This window comes from Hippichthys cyanospilos, chromosome 6 (assembly GCF_059441005.1).
Source record: "Hippichthys cyanospilos isolate Australia breed blue-spotted pipefish chromosome 6, RoL_Hcya_1.0, whole genome shotgun sequence".
Lineage (NCBI taxonomy): Eukaryota > Metazoa > Chordata > Actinopteri > Syngnathiformes > Syngnathidae > Hippichthys > Hippichthys cyanospilos.
Genome location: NC_142374.1, coordinates 2,466,205 through 2,484,712, shown reverse-complemented (window position 1 = coordinate 2,484,712; position 18,508 = coordinate 2,466,205). Strand labels below are relative to the sequence as shown.

At 39.3% G+C, this 18,508-nt stretch overlaps 1 protein-coding gene and 1 long non-coding RNA gene across 4 annotated transcripts in view; one reads left to right on the top strand and one right to left on the bottom strand.

Annotated features, from left to right (window-relative positions):
* The window catches only part of smpd3 (sphingomyelin phosphodiesterase 3), a 57,207-nt gene extending 53,042 nt beyond the window's left edge, over nucleotides 1-4,165 (top strand). For all 3 annotated transcript variants that reach the window (XM_088416380.1, XM_088416379.1, XM_088416378.1), the window contains one exon: nucleotides 917-4,165. In XM_088416380.1, coding sequence (XP_088272506.1) covers nucleotides 917-1,015 — 99 coding nt within the window. In that variant the 3' untranslated portion in view covers nucleotides 1,016-4,165. The remainder of the gene's footprint in view (nucleotides 1-916) is intronic.
* An 8,944-nt stretch (nucleotides 4,166-13,109) lies between these two features.
* On the bottom strand, nucleotides 13,110-13,435 carry LOC148421845 (uncharacterized). Its single transcript, XR_015865820.1, has 3 exons — nucleotides 13,396-13,435; nucleotides 13,249-13,312; nucleotides 13,110-13,164 (listed from the first exon to the last, which is right to left on the bottom strand). It is a non-coding gene; the product is annotated as an uncharacterized LOC148421845 (long non-coding RNA).
* Between the last annotated feature and the right edge of the window lie 5,073 nt (nucleotides 13,436-18,508).

Below are 18,508 nucleotides of genomic sequence, written 5' to 3'. Positions count from 1 at the left end.
AGGAGAGCTACAAATTCAGGATATTTTAAGTGGATTCATTATGGAATAATATTCTATCCGGTCTGTTGTAATTCATGCTTATGTTAAAAACCTCGAGATGCATTCTTCTCCATCTATTTTTATTCCAGTTTGCTCATGACCTTGATGTGCTATTTGAGCCTTGGCATCCCATCCTATTCCAACAAAATGATTGTCAGTCAGAAAAGGGTGGAGTGCCCTCTCCGGGTCAAGGATGAGGTCCTGCCTCAAGTGGAGAAGTTCAAGTATCTTGGGGTCTTGTTCACGAGTGAGGGCAAGATGGAACGGGAGATCGACAGGCAAAACGGTGCAGCGTCCGCATCACAGCTCACGCTGTACCGGTTGGTCATGGTGATAGGGGAGCTGAGCCAAAAGGCGAAGCTTTCTGTTTACTGGTCAATGTACCTTCTTGCCCTCACCTATGGTCACGAGCTGTGGGTCGTGAGCGAAAGAACGAGATCCCGGATACGAGCTGCTGAAATGAGTTTCCTCCAGGGTTTCCAGGCTCTCCCTTAGAGATAGGGCGAGAAGCCCGGTCATCCAGTAGGCACTCTGTGTCGAGCCGCTGCTCCGCGTTGAGAGAAGCCAGCTTAGGATGCCTTCCAGACACCTCCCTTGGAGGTGTTTCGGGCATGTCCCGCTGGGAGGAGGCGCCGGGGACGACCCAGGACACGCTGGGAGACTGTGTCTCGGCTGGCCAGGGAATACCTGGGGATATTCCCAGAGGAGCTGAACAAAGTGGCTGGCGAACGAGAAGTCTGGGCTTCCCTACTCAACCCGACCCCGGATAAAGCAGTAGCTAATGGATGGACGATGTGAAAGATGTGGTGATATATACCTGTGTTTTTGTTTTGTTTTTTTTATTATTGAGCATAATGACATTTTCCTATCTTTACAGGAATTAGAGGAGTTCAGCTTTATTACACAGTTGGCTGGCCTCACGGATCACCTGCCTGTGGCCATGCGATTGGCTGTCTCCACAGGGGAGGAAGATTGACCTCGTCAAAAATACTGCCACTGAAAGTTGACAGACGACAAATATGAACAGATATTTTTATTGATAAAGACGACAATTTTGAGTGGGAGCGGTGGAAGGTCATCTTATTGATTCTTATATAATGAAATATAAAAGAAAGAAGGAAAGAGTGATGTGACTGACAGTTGAGGTAAATGCAGGTCAAAATAAGGATCTCACATACACCTTGCGCACGAATACATGTAATTTGCCTTTTGAGTGTCTGATTATCTGGCTTTTCATTTCCTTCTATTGCACTCCAACCATGATTAAATATAGTAGTTTCGAGTAGTTCCATCTTTTGCAAGCGATTCACGGATGGAGCTTACTAATGGAAGGGATGTTGCTGTTTTGATTCAAGGGTAGATTTGCACATGTACGCCAAAGTGACTCAAACAGCAGGTAGTGAAAGTGCACCAAAATCCTGATCTGCACAAACCTTGTATGATTAGTTTTCCTTGGCCCGTGCACCAAAGCTTCACAAAGTTGTGTGAAAAGTTATTGTTTTGTGGATTATAAAGTTATAAGAAAAACGCCTGCAACTTGCTTCAACAATGACCACCTGTATCACAGAGTCATGTTCCTATCCCAAAAGACTATTGATCAGATTAGTTTTCAGCTAGTGACTTCACGTATTCCACGCTTCAATAAGTGTCTTCTTGAAAAACAACGAAAGAACAGAAGAAACCAAGACCTTGTGATTTGTACAATTTTGTATGGGGATCAGGTACTTGTTTATATACACCAATTTTAAATGAATAAGTGTTTAAAATAAAACTGAGGAAAGATACTCAGATTTAATGCCTGTAGCATGTTTTACAGCTTTGACAAGCATGATGGAAAACGGACCTGTTTACAATTTTGAAATAGTAACTTGACGGAACATGTTTGCTATAGTTTGGATACAATATGACCTTAGAATTGCACACACTCACAAGTACTGGGCACCAATGAATCTCTTCTGTATTTTAAATTCAACTTCCATCAGGTTAACGTTACCTGACACTGCCATATACAGAGCCATATTGGAGATTGTGAAAAATGTGAGCCACGTGGTTGGCAACAAGTCATCTTGAGTTCCATAAAATACAGTAATCCCTCGTTTTTCATGGTTAATTTGGATTGGATCGCGTATAATTATCAAGTATATTTGATATGCACTGTATAAACATGAGCGACTCCAATAAATACATGTGTAACCCAAGACATGCTTTTAATAAATATTAAACTTGGACAAATGATATGTACTATACTAAATCTAACATGTAAACTAAATGTAAACATATACATAGTTACATTTGTAATAAATTGACACTCCCTTGTACCATTCGTGCCTATGTGCCTATGTCCTTTAACCCTTTACTGGACACCGCTTTCTGCTGATAGTCCAAACAGGGAAAACCTCCGAAAGCGTCCTTAACTGCCATTGGTTAAATTCTTACATACCACTAAATTTCTCTAAAATCCTGAAAATTCTTACCTGTTTAGGACTTAAACTTGTGCCTAATCAAGGCCATTTTTGCCTGTATATATTATCGTCCGAAAGCGACCGCTGTGCCCAGTAAAGGGTTAATAAATTCCCTTTTTTTTAACTTTTTCTCACTCACACACTTTCTCATATGATGCGTGCTCTTGCTCTGAATGATGATGATCTTGATGAATGTAGAAATGATGAAAGTCCTGCGCAGTATGATGATATTAGGTTACCACAAAGGTTAATGAGTTTTTCAAAGGACGACCTACTGCGCCTGACAATAAAAGCTGGTGGCATTAAGGACTCAGGGTTCATCTATGCTAGTCTCAGCTTCTGCTGGAGGGTCTGATGGGGCTACTGATAGACAAGGAACATAATGATACTGTAGATAGATGTTGCCGCTTTCTTCTTTTGGGCCAAAATGTAGTCCTAATGAAGTGCGGTGACACCGTGATGTGGATTCCAAAGAGCCAGATACCAAATTAAGTTCACTGAGTTTTTTTTTTTGCATGAATGAATGCACTGAAGGAAGTAATGAAAACAAATGCTTGCACAAGATACAAGGATAGGAGAATTTAAATTGAATGCCCACTTACACACAGAAGGAAAAATCTTTTGGGCCAAGATGTTAGCCCAATGAAGTGCAGTGACACCGTGATGTGGATTCCAAAGAGGCAGACACCAAATAAAGTTTTTGGAGTTTATTCGCATGGATGAATGCACTGAAGGAAGCAACAAAATAAAAAAAATGCTTGCGCAAGGTACAAGGATAGGAGAAATGAAATTGAACGCCCCTTACAAACAGATCCAATCAAAAGTGCCAGCAATTGGCGAATAAATAGTTCAGCTAAAAATGCCTTGGGACTATTACAAAACCGAACATAAACCACAGACGATGCTTACAAACAACTCATACAAGGATGGAAGCAAAACCTTGACTAAGATCATGGAGAATCCCAAAGAATGTCATTGGTGTGCAGGCTGGCAACAGAAGTGAACAAGGAATAGTCCGACATGGACGATTACTGATCTGCCACAGGTGCACTGCCGATGGAACCATACACCATGCAACAAAAAGGGTGAACGAAGGCCATGGTACAAAATGCTCTTACGTAATGCCATCACTCAGCTGACAGTATTTTTTTTTAAATCCACAATTACGTGTGGGCTGCGAAAGTCGAACTGTGATATAGCGAGGGATTACTGTTGTGTATTAGTTTGTTTTGTTTTTTTTTTTTTTTTACCCAGGTCTTTCTGATTTAGTTTCTACTGAGTCTTCAAGTCACAAGTAAATGGTAGGACCACAGCAAACGAGACCGTAACAAATATTTGAAGTAACACACTTTTTCACTTGATGGGTCTATGGTGACATGAAATGTCATCATGCTTTTCAAGTGTTTACTATGTTAGGTGTGTTATGCATTGCTAACTGATAATAGCACAATGAGAAGAACCATTTTATAATTTATTCAGGTTATTTGATTGGGATTGATATGTAAGGTCTGATCTTTGAACAATTTACTGAACTATCCACCTATCTGTTTGTCTCTGTCCATAATAATAGTCTATTTTAAGTAACTTTTGATACAAATGTATGTACATGTCTGACATAATTTTACATATTTTGGAACATGAACTGTTGTCTCTCCAGAAGAAAAGTATGATTATACCTTGTTCATTTTTATATTGTCGTGTGTAATTAACAGTAGCAATGTGCTCTGATCAGATCAACATACATTCTTGCCACCTCTTCTTGACACTTCTCTTATGGTCTTTTTCAGATACACATTTTACACCTTTTTCATATTATTGATCAATCTTAATTTGAAAAATAAAAAAGTATACAATCTTTTTCCATAATGCTAAATTTTCAGTGTCGTGATATATTAATCACTTGGATAAGATTAAAGATTCTAACTTCGAACTTAAAAAAAAAAAAAAAGAAAATAAAAAAATAGTGGAACGACACACATGGACAAAATTACTGCAAAATGGAAGCTGGCATCCCTGATGACCATGTCGAATTCTTGTACATACATTTCAATTCAGTACACTAGGGCTGTTAGGTTCACGTAGATTATGGTTAAAGCCTACATAGTTTTTTTACAGACACCAAATGGTGCCTTGAGTTTTAATCAGGTTCAATGCAGTCCATGTTGAATAAAATCTCCAGTCTGGTTAAACTTACAGCTAAAATTGTCCACAGAATAAACTTAATGGAAGCATTGTTTTTGTTTAAGTTGCCAAGTGTTTGGCAAGGGCCTAATGAAAAAGCATCACTTTTTCGTACTGCATTGATTTGTCCTCATATCGTAAATAGAACAATATTGTTGAGAAGCAGACACTACGTTTACATGCAGTCAATAATCGAGTTAAGGTCAGGTTATGTCAAAATTCAGGCTTCTGAAACATTCAGAAACCCTCTGTTTACATGCTTTAGCAAAGAGAGTTATATTAATTGTGTTACCCACAATTGAAACCATGACATACAAATAATGTTATGATTATTGCCAGCAATTCGGACTGAATTCATGTTAGATACGCACAGCCCCACATGCATTTTAGTCGAGACAAAGTGACGACCAAACCAAAAAACACACATTTGAGTCAGCTTGGGTTGTTGAAAAGTGATCATTCTCTACTATCGGCTAGCTAGCAGCTAATTTATGCTAAAGGCTGAGCTATACACTGGTATTGTAAAATAAAATGCCAGCATAATTAAGTTGTTTTTGTGGTACTGCAAATTGGTAATTGAATATAATTTCAGGACAAGGTTGTGTAGTTTAATCAAGTCACGACTTGTGACTCTTTTGCAGCAACAATAAAAGTCAGCTATTGTTGTGACCTGCTCTCTCTGTACAACAAAATAAAAGCCTTTGTACAAATAATTGTGTTTTATTATTCGGTATGGTCACATTTATTTTTTTGAAGGCTTACCAAAATTGGTGGTATGTTTTACTGTCAGAGCAGCAACAAGCAGTGCATTGTCCACTGTAATCCATTGACAAAAAACAGCCCAAAAAAAAAAAAAAACTCGATGGACCGGTGGACCACGGAAGTGGAGACAGGAGTCTTGCTCAAATTTGGCCTATGGAGCAATGGACCGACAGAAATTGAAAGGGTTCCAACTTCAAATGAAATTTAAATAATGTGCTGGCAAAAAAAATAAATAAATAGATGGAAGGGGTTTCAGGGTCCCCACAAAATGTAAGTCATCAGCAAAAAAAAAGGCCCACCTCAACAGAAGATATTTAATGCATCACTCAAGACCTCATTAATAAGACCAAGTGTTTAATATGCACAAATGGGATTTATATGTGGCCTTCCAGTCGTTTCTCCTCTCGCCCCTTCACAAATAAGTGTTATATTTATGTAACTCAAAACAATAAAGTCAGGTTTTTTTCATCCTTGCTCCAAATGCATGCATTGGTACTGTGAGTTTTTGCCAATTGAAGAATGCTGCTTGGTGAAAGATTCCTGCGTGTTCATGAATGATTTCAGGAATAATCACACATGCTAGCCTGCACGATTACGCCCAAAATAATAATTACAATTATTTTGGTCAATATTAAAATCCTGAATATTAATCACGATTAATTATCATGTTTGGTCAAATATGTCTATTGCACTTTTTTTAATTGTTCATAAACTGTGGTCTGAGTAACACCGTTCTGTGTAACCAATCACACACATACCAAACATTCAATTAAGTTTCCATGATTTTACAGGGGGAATTCAATGATCACAAGGGCAATGACAGTGAAAGCAGGATGGGCGTGATTGGTAGGAACGGCCCCCTTGATCAAAATTCAAGTGGACTTCTGTGCTCATCGCGTATGGTCTATAACAAACACCATGTTCAAGCAAGGGTTAGGGTGAGCACTTGGCACCAGGACAGCCTAGGCTGAAGTTGTATGACTGAATTTGTGGTTGTCTCATCGGATTCCCTGCTGCATGTTTTGGATACTCCGTTAAATGGAGGAGGAATAGAGCTGTCAACTGATCACCATCTTGTGGTGTGTTGGCTCCAATCGGGGGGGTCTCTCTCAGATGGGAGATGACCACTCTATCACCGAGCCATGCCGCCCCATGTCATTGTCTCACTGTTGCTTTTTGCTGTACTCTTCATCACAGGTAATCTGACAGTCTGGGATTGGGATTTTGTCCAAATACCTTCTGATGTGGACTGTAACCATGGACACTTTGTAAAAAATTCTTTGCCATCAAAGCCCAGTACATCACAGTGCTCCAGTTGTATCCAGTTTCATTATGATTTCAGTAAGGGTGTGATTATGTAGTTCTAACATCCCATTACTCCAAGGCCTGTAGGGAGCCGCTGTCTTTTCTTCAATGTTAAAATTCTCTGCCATGTCTCTCACTTCTTCATTATCGAACCCCCCCACCATTGTCCCTGAAGACTCTTTTAGGTGGGCCGAGTCATGAATGAAATGTTTGACTATCTCAGAAGACTTCTTGGTAGTCAGAACACTTCCTGCACTAAAACGAATGAACTGGTCAATAATATGTAGGTACCACACTCCTGGCTCCAGCTCATGCAAATCAACTGTTCAAAAGTCTTTGCAGCATGTCAGCAGCGGCGTGTCCAAATTGTTTGTGGGGTTTCTCTAAAACGTTCATCTTTTGATCCGTTTTCATTGCACCTGTTATTGTTAGTAGTTCTTCTTCACTGGTACATTCTCTGAAGTAGCAATGCGTTTATCCTCACAGCAATGCTTACACAACAATGTCCAGACCTGGTCAAACCCAGTTTGAGAGACTCCTCATGTTCAAAACTGTTCCTGCTCTTTTTAGGGATGTCTTACTTAGCAGTAGGCGTATGACAACGGGTACAACTTCAGTTTCTATTTTGCACTTCCTCTGCCCACTCTTGCCTGCAAGCTCTTGCCTGAGTAAACTACTTATTTATCTCCAAATTTAAATGGTCTGTGACTTTGTTTTTTAGTTTCTTTCATAATATGTGCACTTTCCTCTCCCAATACTACGCTGTAGTGTTCAAGCCATTGTTCTCCACACACTGTTCTCGTGTAAACAGTATCAATTGTAGCAAAGCCAAAACATTGTCATACATATTTCTGCATCTGTTGGGGCGTCCTTGGTTAACAGAGTAATATAGCACTCTTCAGCTTCTGTTTGATGATCCTTCATTATCTTTACACTCATTTTTGTGCGGGCAGTCTGGAGCCCAGTGAAATGTATTTTGGCACACTGCACATTTTGATCACAGTCCGTATTTGACAAGAGGACTTGTACCGCATAGTGGAGTCTTTAGTCACGGGGTCTACTGCCAGGTCTTGCCTTGTTGACATTGCTGGTCCATAACATACACCATTTCCTGGCTGATGCCGTCCATCACAACCCTCCTGTTTCTGCCGAATATCCTCTTCAGAGCTGACTTCATGTCCACAAATGTTATGTTACTACATACAGTTAAAGCCAGCTGCCTGTCTGCCATATCCAAGCACGCTGAAAGCCAAAACAGCATTGGGTAAATCCATGTTATATTTTTGCATTTGTGAATATTGCTGTTCACCTCAACAATATAGTCAGCCATTACGCTACGTGTTCACTGTGGCCAGTTTAATATTTTGAAATCGTTGAACGAGAGAAAATTGATAGGTGGATGGGGGCTGTGGAACAGAGTCTACTGCGTATTGATGGACAAGAGGACATCCAACTGAAAGAAATGCCCACCATGAGCTAGCGTGTTTATGACGTAGAGCTTTAAAAAAAAAAAAATACGGACAGAACATCGACTGAAGGATATTTACTAGATCAGAAATAGATCTAGATCAGAAATCCACTCCATTTAGTGTTCAGTCCGTGTATTCTTTTTATAGCTTTTTGTCATAGTCAAAATGCTGAGAGACACTGAAACACCAGCCCACCAGCTCAAAGCAGGTGTCGGCATCGACTTCGCCCCCTTCTACTTCTTGTTGTTGAAACAAACTGCCGTTTGATCATGGAAAACACGAATCACACGTTTTGAATAGATGTGTTCTTAGTTAACGCATTTGAGTTACGTGCCAGAAAGAGAGAGTGGCGTGACCAAGCGAGACTGACGTGAAAGGGGACAAAAATAAGAGACTTGACTATGCATTGGTCCTGTCGCTTTGTGCTATTTAGTAGGAAGACAGCAGAAATAGGAATCGTGGTTTTGCCCATAAGTAATCCGAGATGCTTCCTCCCTCCCCTTCTCAAGTTTACAAATTGTGCAGCTCGAATAATGTATATGAATTTATTAGAATCAAGATAACAGATGCAAATAAAGAAAAAGCAAATTTCTGTCTCCATTGTCATGCAGTGTGTGGCAGCTTCTTTAGTTCATCATCCTGCTTGTCATTAACCATTTTAGTGGCAAGAGGGGGAGTGCAACCCCCACCCCCCCCAACTCACATCATCAGTCCAATTTCAATAAGCTATCCCCTCCGCTGCGCCTCGGTCTGAACGCTAACGAATGGGCCGAAGACCAGGAACTTCCAATCTGGAACCCTGCGACCAGGAACTCCTGGACTGTTTTGACGTGAAAGGGGCTATAGCTGACAGAATATGATTCTATAATGAGTGGCTGGTAGCTACCTGCATGTAATGTAATGTGATAATTTGGGATAAAGGAGACCCAAGGAAGAGCCAAGCTAATTGGAACAGAAACACCTGAGATGAGAAAAATCGCTTTAAAATACAACCTAGCTAAGGCTGATGTCCATTTCGTTTTTGGTGTGTTCATTTTGGAGTAAACCATGGTAGTGCATTAGTGGCATTTAACATAATAATAAGCATAGAGAATTGAAAGATATCCACACTTTTGTAAATACCTACATTCCTCAAGGACCCGTTTCACTCCTCGCCCCAAGAAGGCCAAATAAAGAAAAAAACAGTATATTATATATATATATATATATATATATATATATATATATATATATATATATATATATATATATATATATATATATATATATATATTCCGTAATTTCCGGACTATAGAGCGCACCTGATTATAAGCCGCAACCCACTACATTTTAGAGGAAAACCGATTTTGTACATACACAAGCCGCACCTGCATACAAGCCGCATGTGCCCACATTAAAACATGTAAACATATTTACAAAGAAAGACGGTACACAGAGAGAGTTTTCAAAGTTTTAATAATATAACTTCACAATAATAATATAACTTTCTTCCCAAACGGTGCCTGTGACAGGGCAGTAAAACGGTAGCAACATGGTAGCAACACGCTAGCAACATGGTAGCAACACGCTAGCGGCATGGTAGCAACACGCTAGTAACACAGTATAACAGGTCTGGTAAAACAGGTCTGGTAAAAGCGCATACTGGTAAAAATCACGGTAAGCCGTCTTCATCTTCCTCCTTTGAACTGAAGCCTGTGACAGGGCAGTAAAACGGTAGCAACATGGTAGCAACACGCTAGCAGCATGGTAGCAACACGCTAGTAACACAGTATAACAGGTCTGGTAAAACAGGTCTGGTAAAAGAACATACTGGTAAAAATCACGGTAAACCGTCTTCATCTTCCTCCTTTGAACTGAAGCCATCAAAGTCATCTTCCTCAGTGTCGGAATGAAACTGTTATATAGACGTCGTCACACACTCCCTCAGCCTCTCTCTCGCAGCCACTGTGCCCTCCTCTCCATCACGCAGCAGACCGGCTTTTCGGAAGCCGTTGGTGATGGTGATTTTTTTTGACGCTCCCCCACGCTGTCAGGATCCACTTGTGAAAAAGTTGCCTTTCGCATGCGGCCAGTTTTAGTGAAAGATTTCTCGCCGCTGGTCATCCAATTCTCCCATTCAACACGGAGCGCCACTTTAAATGCACGATTCACACTAATGTCAAGCGGCTGCAAATACTTCGTTGTGCCCCCAGGAATCACAGCTGGAATGGAGTTTGTCCTGCGTCATATGCCTTTCTTTTTGCATTTTCCATGATGAGGGTATGTTCACGCTAATTTAATTTATGCACAAGACAGGAAGTTGCAGTCTTCCTCGACGCATATATTCCACCGGTCTTAATCTTACCTTTTCTACTCGAGCGCCCCTAGCGGCCGTTAGAAAAATTACATAAATTGGCCGCATCACTGAATAAGCCGCAGGGTTGAAAGTTTTGGAAAAAAGTAGCGGCTTATAGTCCGGAATTTACGGTGTATATATATATATATATATATATATATATATATATATATATATATATATATATATATATATATTGTGGCGAGGCGAGGAAACCACACGTTGCTGTGCTAGTGGAGATCTTTACTCTTCGCATGCCATCACAAAACTGATACAACAAAGTCCAAAACAGCAAAGACAAAGCCAACAGGTTCAAAGCATCAAAGGATCATAGCAACATGCCTACTGGGTGAGAGACATGGTCCTAGTGTCCGCCACAATATATATATATATATATATATATATATATATATATATATATATATATATATATATATATATATATATATATATATATATATATATACGTATATATATATATATATATATATATATACGTATATATATATATATATATATACGTATATATATATATATATATATATATATACGTATATATATATATATATATATATATGTATATATGTATGTATATATATATATATATATATGTATATATATATATGTATGTATATATGTATATGTATATATGTATGTATATATATATATATATATATATATATATATATATATATATATATATATATATATATATGTATATGTATATATACACAAAATAATTGTACATATTTTGGAACATGGACTCTTGTCTCTCCAAAAGAAAAGTATGATTATACCTTGTTCATTTTTATATTGTAGTGTGTGATTAACAGTAGCAATGTGCCCTGATCAGATCAACATACACTCATGCCACCTCTTGACGCTTCTCTTATGGTCTTTTTCAGTTACACATTTTACACCTTTTTCATGTTATTGATCAATCTTAATTTGAAAAATAAAAAAGTACAATCTATTTTTCCATAATGCTATATATGTTTATTTAGACAGACAGACAGGCAGGCAGGCAGGCAGGCAGGCAGGCAGACAGACAGACAGACAGACAGACAGACAGACAGACAGACAGATAGATAGATAGATAGATAGATAGATAGATAGATAGATAGATCTAGGGAGCCTCTGATGCATCAAGTAGTACTTTACAGTAGGCCTAGTATTCAATTAATCTAAAGAGTTCTTTCCATCTTTAAAACTGAACTCTTTTTAAAATTTATTTTAGATTCAAATCATACAAATAATAACGCATTGGTAATTAAATTACACATTTCAAACAAAGGCAATCAAGCAGATGTATACAGTAGTATTTCTCAAATTATGTAACAGCATTGCTGCAGAAATGTAAAAATACACAGTTACTCTCATTTTATGATTAAAATGTGTTATTTAATTACTAATGTAATGCATAACATTTTATTTTAATCTAAAATCAAGACATATCAAGGACAGTTCATCAATATGGGGTTCAAGGTGCAGCCCCATTTTGTGCAGTCACTTTGAGCCAATGTTGTAAAATTACAACATGGACAAAACATGCTAAAAATATTACAGTATCAGTATATCTCATGATGTCATTAACTAATCATGATCTGGACACATTAATTATAACAGAATTTTTTTCAAACATTTTACGAACCTAATTCTTTATCTCATCCAAAAGAATACGCTTCAGTGGACGATAGAATCTCAAGTTGAATGACTTTATGTCCAGTTACTGGGGCCTATTTACCCATTCTGCCATCCAATAGCATTTCAGAACAGAACAATAGGAACAATTAATGATGTAAATGTGGTTTGAAGAGGAAAAAAAGGAGAGAATATTTTTGTAGGCTTAAAGGTATCATTGTAATATTACAACGTTGGCACTCTGGGGGCTAGTTGCCAAAATCCTCCCATAGATGCGACTTACATGATCACTTATGACGTCTCTTCCTCTTCCTCCAATAGCAGATGTGTAACACAGAGCAGTCCGCCAGCTTTACGCAGGACTTAAAAAATCTGATCTGCCGCCGTCCGCTGTGGTCAAGTCCACAGTTCGGAAAGCCCCAAACAAAAAAAAGGAATATGGCCTTCATCCGTATACCAAGTGAAAGAATTCCACGCGGCCAAGATTTTGTTCTTTTTTTGCTGATTGATTGGATGAAGCCAAAAGCGGCCCCTCCTTGTCTGTGACAAGGAGCAAATGCTTTCTTTCTGTGAGTTAATACTAATGTGTGTCCAAATATATATATATATATATATATATATATATATATATATATATATATATATATATATATATATATATATATATATATATATATATGTGGCCAAGTGAGAATTAAGACCGTGCACACACTTTATTTTATGTGGGCTTTATTCCCCGACTGCACACGGAATGTGCACAGCATTAATTTACAAACACCAAGATTAGAATTATTACCAAATAGACAACAGTAGTGGCTTGCTGAACAAAGAAAAAAACACACAAAACAATTCAAGCCACTGAACTTCAATGGTCACATGTATGACAAACAAACTGAACATTTCAATACACTTACTAATATTTTCTGCAACTTTCACGGGTGCACTCAGAAGGCGACGGACAATCTCCCCTCTGAGCAGTATCAACGGTGACACGTTAACTTTACACAAACCGACTGTGACTCTACACGACATTTTACGGTTTGAAATTACTTACGCTGCGCCGCGGCATACACCCACGCTCCGCAGCAAAACAATAAACCTCTTCAGACCAGCTTCCACTGTAAAACGTAATTTCCATAACACGCTATTTTCAAAGATTCGTTATCTTATTGAACATATTGTAATTGACTGTATTTGTTACCTTAAATTCTATCGAGGCACGATTGGAATCACGAGACGGAACGTCCACTTAACGTGAGGCCTCCAAGACCGTCAGTCTTCGCGGGTATTTTCCTCTACTTCCTGGCCTGGGTCTCATGCGCACTACCCGCTCTCGCGGTATTTCCGTGACCGCTGTTCCCAAAGGGACAGCACCCCCTCTGTTAGGCAAAGATGCTGGCCAACGGTAAAACGCCAGTTCACCTGGTTACATATATATGTATATAAAGTCGGCCCCCGGTTTACGAACACCCTCTTTTACGAACATTTCGACTTACGAGCGTGGTCCGCGGAGTTTTTTGTCCCCCACTTACGCACAGACCGTTCGCCTTACGAGCAATCTGACATGCCGGCCATTGTATTTGTTCATATATTTTCGCCTTGCCACGTCATCAAAATCAGTAGTTAAAGCTTGTCACGGCGACGAAGAACGATATTGCTCTTACAATGTCACAGTCACTGTCTCAGTCACGGTGTCAGTCACGGTCTCACTCACGGAGATGCTATTGGCCAGCGTCACGTCAATCACAGAAATGCAGATATGCTATTGGCCGAACGCCTTTATCTAGCTTGATGGCACAGCTGGTCGGGACGGAAGGAAGGAAAGAAAATGAGTGAAAAACGGAAGGAAGGAATGTTGTTAAGACTTTGCAAACTTTATCTGTTAGACACGGCTTCTAAAATTGCTAGTGGCGGTAAAGGAAGAAGTAAGAGGATGATGACATTAGAAACAAAGCAGGAGATAATAAAAAAAAAATACGAAGGAGGCGCACGCATGGCTCCTGAGTATGGCCGTAACCGCTCGGCAATCTTCTAAGGGCAAGACTTTCCTTGCCGGGGGACGGACCTCGATCGACAACAAAGTTGAGAGGCTTCTTCTATTATGGATTAAAGAGAAGGAAATCGCCGGTGATATGTTCTAGTTGTGAGAAAAGTTCCCGTTTAAGAAAATAAATCAATAAATTCTGCGGGTTGGTCTCTGCTCCCCTCCGCCTCCACCCAGCTCAAGTCACGTCGCCCCAAAGGTAAATGTCATTTTTCCTTTGTATATTTATGTTATTTAATTTAACTGTACAGTAGATTATGTTACTCATTTTTAATATGTGTATAAAGTCGTGATGTTTTTACCTAAGGTTTTTGCACGCGTTGCACGCATTCACGAATTAACATAGGTTTGGATTGCCCGTCATACGAGCAGTTCGAGTTACGAGCGTAGCCGCTGAATGGATTAAGTTCGTAAATGAAACATGTAACATATTTAGTACTGTACATATTGTGGTTTCATTTATTTACATTTTTTTGTTTTTGAACGAAATTGTGTAGGAGTTGGCATGTTTGATTGACGTGCGCACAAGAGAGGGCTAGAGCGAGAGTCGTGCTGAAAGTAAAAAGAAAAAGATTTGACCACACGCTGTCCTGTCATGTTGGGCTGTTTTAGCAAAGCATTCACGGCTTCATTGTGAATGGGACCTATCTACAAAGGGAGCTTGGGATGTTTCCGTAAATTGAGAAAACTTTAATTGCGTAAATTGATAATGCAAGCGCAGTTTTTGACTTCCCAGGGAATGTGTGACGCTGCAGCGCAGTTGAGTGGAGACGTGCGCAGTGGGCACGGGTGTGCGGCGTCGTTGCAGAAGTTGTGGAACCGCAACGCAGTAGGTGGAATCCCTGGGTAAAGTTCATTGAACATGCAGCCATCATGAGAAGCATACATTGTTTTCCTCAAGCTATCGACAAACCATTTGCGGCATGGCATTTGCTACACAAGGATTAAGCAATAATTCTCATGAAACCTGGTGGTTGACACTCTTAAACACAAATGAACTGTCTTTCAAAATCTCTTGAAAAAAATTAGAAGGCGTTTCTACACAAGGATTAAGCAATAAGTCTAACGAAACCTGGTAGTTGACACTCTTAACCACAAATGAACTGTCTTTCAAAATCTCTTGAAAAAAATTCACATTTAAACTGCAAGAGCTACAACGTTTTATTGATGAATCCATAACTAATTCCTGTCAAACTGTTTTGTGACCTTGCTTGAATATCTTCTCATAAGAATGCTCATGCGTCATTGTGTCTAATGTTTAACGCCTGGGTGTCCTGGGATTTTTCACTAGCCTGGCCTTATTATCACCCAGCTTGAGCTGACTTTGAATGGTCATAACATTGTCAAAATCGGAATATTTACTTTCACCACCTCAAAAAGTTCAGTGGCATCAGCCCTATTCATTCATACGTGAACTTTAACATTTTTAAGCAATATTTAGTATGTCATAATTTGAAGTATTATGACTTTTGAAAAATGTGTATTTTGGGAGTCCAGGCTAAGCCAATCATCAAAGTCATTGAAAGGCTTTCAAATGTCATGAGCTTGCTGCTAGTGCCAATCTGTGGTTTTGGGGTATCAACACAAAAATTTCTTTTGCGCCCTGTTCAGGAGTTGCCGTTGAAAGGATTAATTAAAAAATCAGGTGAAATGCATGAATACACATTGGGTTTTCAATATGTCCAAAATTGATAATATTTCCAATTTCAAACTGCAGTAAATGAACCCAACGTGGGCTAAATTTGATTCATATAGGGTGTACATCTCAATCTCGTGGCATATTGAAAGTCGGTATGTTTTGACAATCTATGCAGTATTTTAGCATCATAGTGATTATTTTTTTATGTTTGTCCTTTGATAGCATATGTAAAAAAAATAAAAAGGAATAAAAAAGCCAGAGTGGGGTTAAAATTTCCTCCAGGGGTTTATTATAAAAAATATATATATCACCATAATTCAAAGAATGTGTCTACAGTGAAGTGTATCTGTGGTGCTGAGAAGGAAAAAAATGTGTGGTCTATCAAGAAATACTGGATACAAAAGTATTTATGATTTTTCTGGTTGTATGAAAGCAAACTTATAATATATCAAAGAACCTATCTGTTGAGAAATATGCACCCAGCCATTCTTGCCAGCAGGGTTCAGAGACCGCATCATTGACAATATGTCTGGCTGCAAATCATCTGCTATTCACGGCAATTTTTCTTGGTCCAGATTCCGACAAATTTGAGTCAATCTTGTAATTCTCTTGAGCAGTGGTCCCCAACCCCCGGTCCGCGGACCGGCACCGGTCCATGGATCAACTGGTACCGGGCCGCGTGGGCTGCACCCAAAATAATGTTTTGGAGATGATTTAGTTTAATGGTACGTGCACACCGAACGCGAACGAGGTGAAAAAGCGGAGAGTGTTGAATTGTAGTCAATGGAGTTCGCGTGACTGCGGGCGAATGCACGTTGCGCGACGCAATGGACGCGAATGGAGCGACACGAATGGACGCGCGCGGTCACGAGAAGCGAAATTTCGCCTTTCGCGTTAAGTTAATTTTTTTTTACTTTTTCCGGGTTTCGCGTCACGACAGCCAATCAACTTCGGGAACATTCATCGGCTCACGCAGGGGGCAGGAATGAATCATGGCGGTCACCGGGAGCGATCCAACACGGCTAGCTGAGCTTTCTATACAAAACAGAGCCAAGCAAGATCACTCACCTGGCTTTTAGAAAGGCGGAAGCAAGAACTTGGGACAACTGGTGTGTGCAGTGTTTGCGTCACTTAACAGTTGTTGTACCGTAGTTACTGTGTTAAGATAACGATAGTACAATATTTAGCACGGTCTCGGCCACTTCATTGCAACATGGAAACTTTTATTTTTTAGCAGGCGAGTATTGCCACAAGGACTAAAGGTGCTGTCGGTGAAAATATTGGCTCTGTCACATCCCAGAAAAGTGAAAGTTCTCAGCAATGCTCTTCTTTCCGGATCTACTGTAAAGTGCACAGCAAGCTCGCTCCACTCCCTTCCCCTCTCCTCGCGCGACAAAAAAGTGGACAAAAAGTACAACAGTGACAGAAAGCCCCGCAAATGAGCGTAGCGATTTGGCGAATGATTCAGCATTCAGTGTGCACGTAGCATAACAGTTCATACGTTTGTGCTTGATCTTTGTTATTTTGGCGCCGCCTCTGGCCGCTGTTGATATTACATACATATTGAGAAGGATGATGTGGTTTTTAGAGCAGCTTATCTTTATTATTGTTGAAATCTTTCAGGTAAGCAGATCTAATATTGTTGTGTTGAATCAAAGTGTCAACATTTTGTCCGTTTCTTCTGAGTTAGTTAGTTAGTTAGTTAGTTAGTTAGTTAGTTAGTTAGTTAGCTTGCTAGTTAGCTAGCTACCTGAGAAAGGTAGAGAATGTTCACTCTTTAATATAACAAAACAAATTGGGAAGTGAAAAATGTTTGTGAGTAGTTTTGCTTTTTGCACAAAAGAGGAAGTCAATAGAAATTGACATATTACGTATATGCATGTGTGGAAAGTGCTCTAAAACCAAATACAGACCACACACCTACTGTATGACTGGTAAAAACAAGAACATACAATTCAAATATTTACTAATCATGAATACCTGTCACATGAGTGGGTTAAGTTTTTGTAAATTAATTTAGAAATCTGAGCAAATTATTTTTTACCGTACATATAAGACAACATTGAACATGAACACTTAATTCAAACTACAGTAATATGGGATCAATGGGGCTTCAATGGTCCATGAGAATTCATGTACTCAGCAGATAAATTTGATACATTCAAGTGAAACCATAAACTCTACATACATCTTGTTACGGAACATTAATGCTTTGAGACTATTTGGAAGATTTTTACACACACACACACACCAATGCTTAGTACTCTCTGATGACAGAAATCCATGTGACAGTGACATGTGGGAGGTAAGATTAAAGATTTTTCTTGTCAGTATGACTCATCTGCAACGAAACTAAATTGGGAAAATACTGAACAACACTTCTTCCTTTGCCACTGTTCATTGGTGACCTTATCCATCACTTTACATTTTGAGAAGTGAGATGAACTCGATGAAACACAGACAACGAAAAGCCCATAAATCTAGGTAAAACCCCTGAGACAAAAAAGAAAGTGAGACACAGTCCCAAAATGAAGCTGGGGTCTTCCACAGTCAGTTCATCTCCTCTATATAAAGTGGGTGCACCCTATGTAAACAGAGTGGAGACACAGTCAAGGCATTAAACAACACACT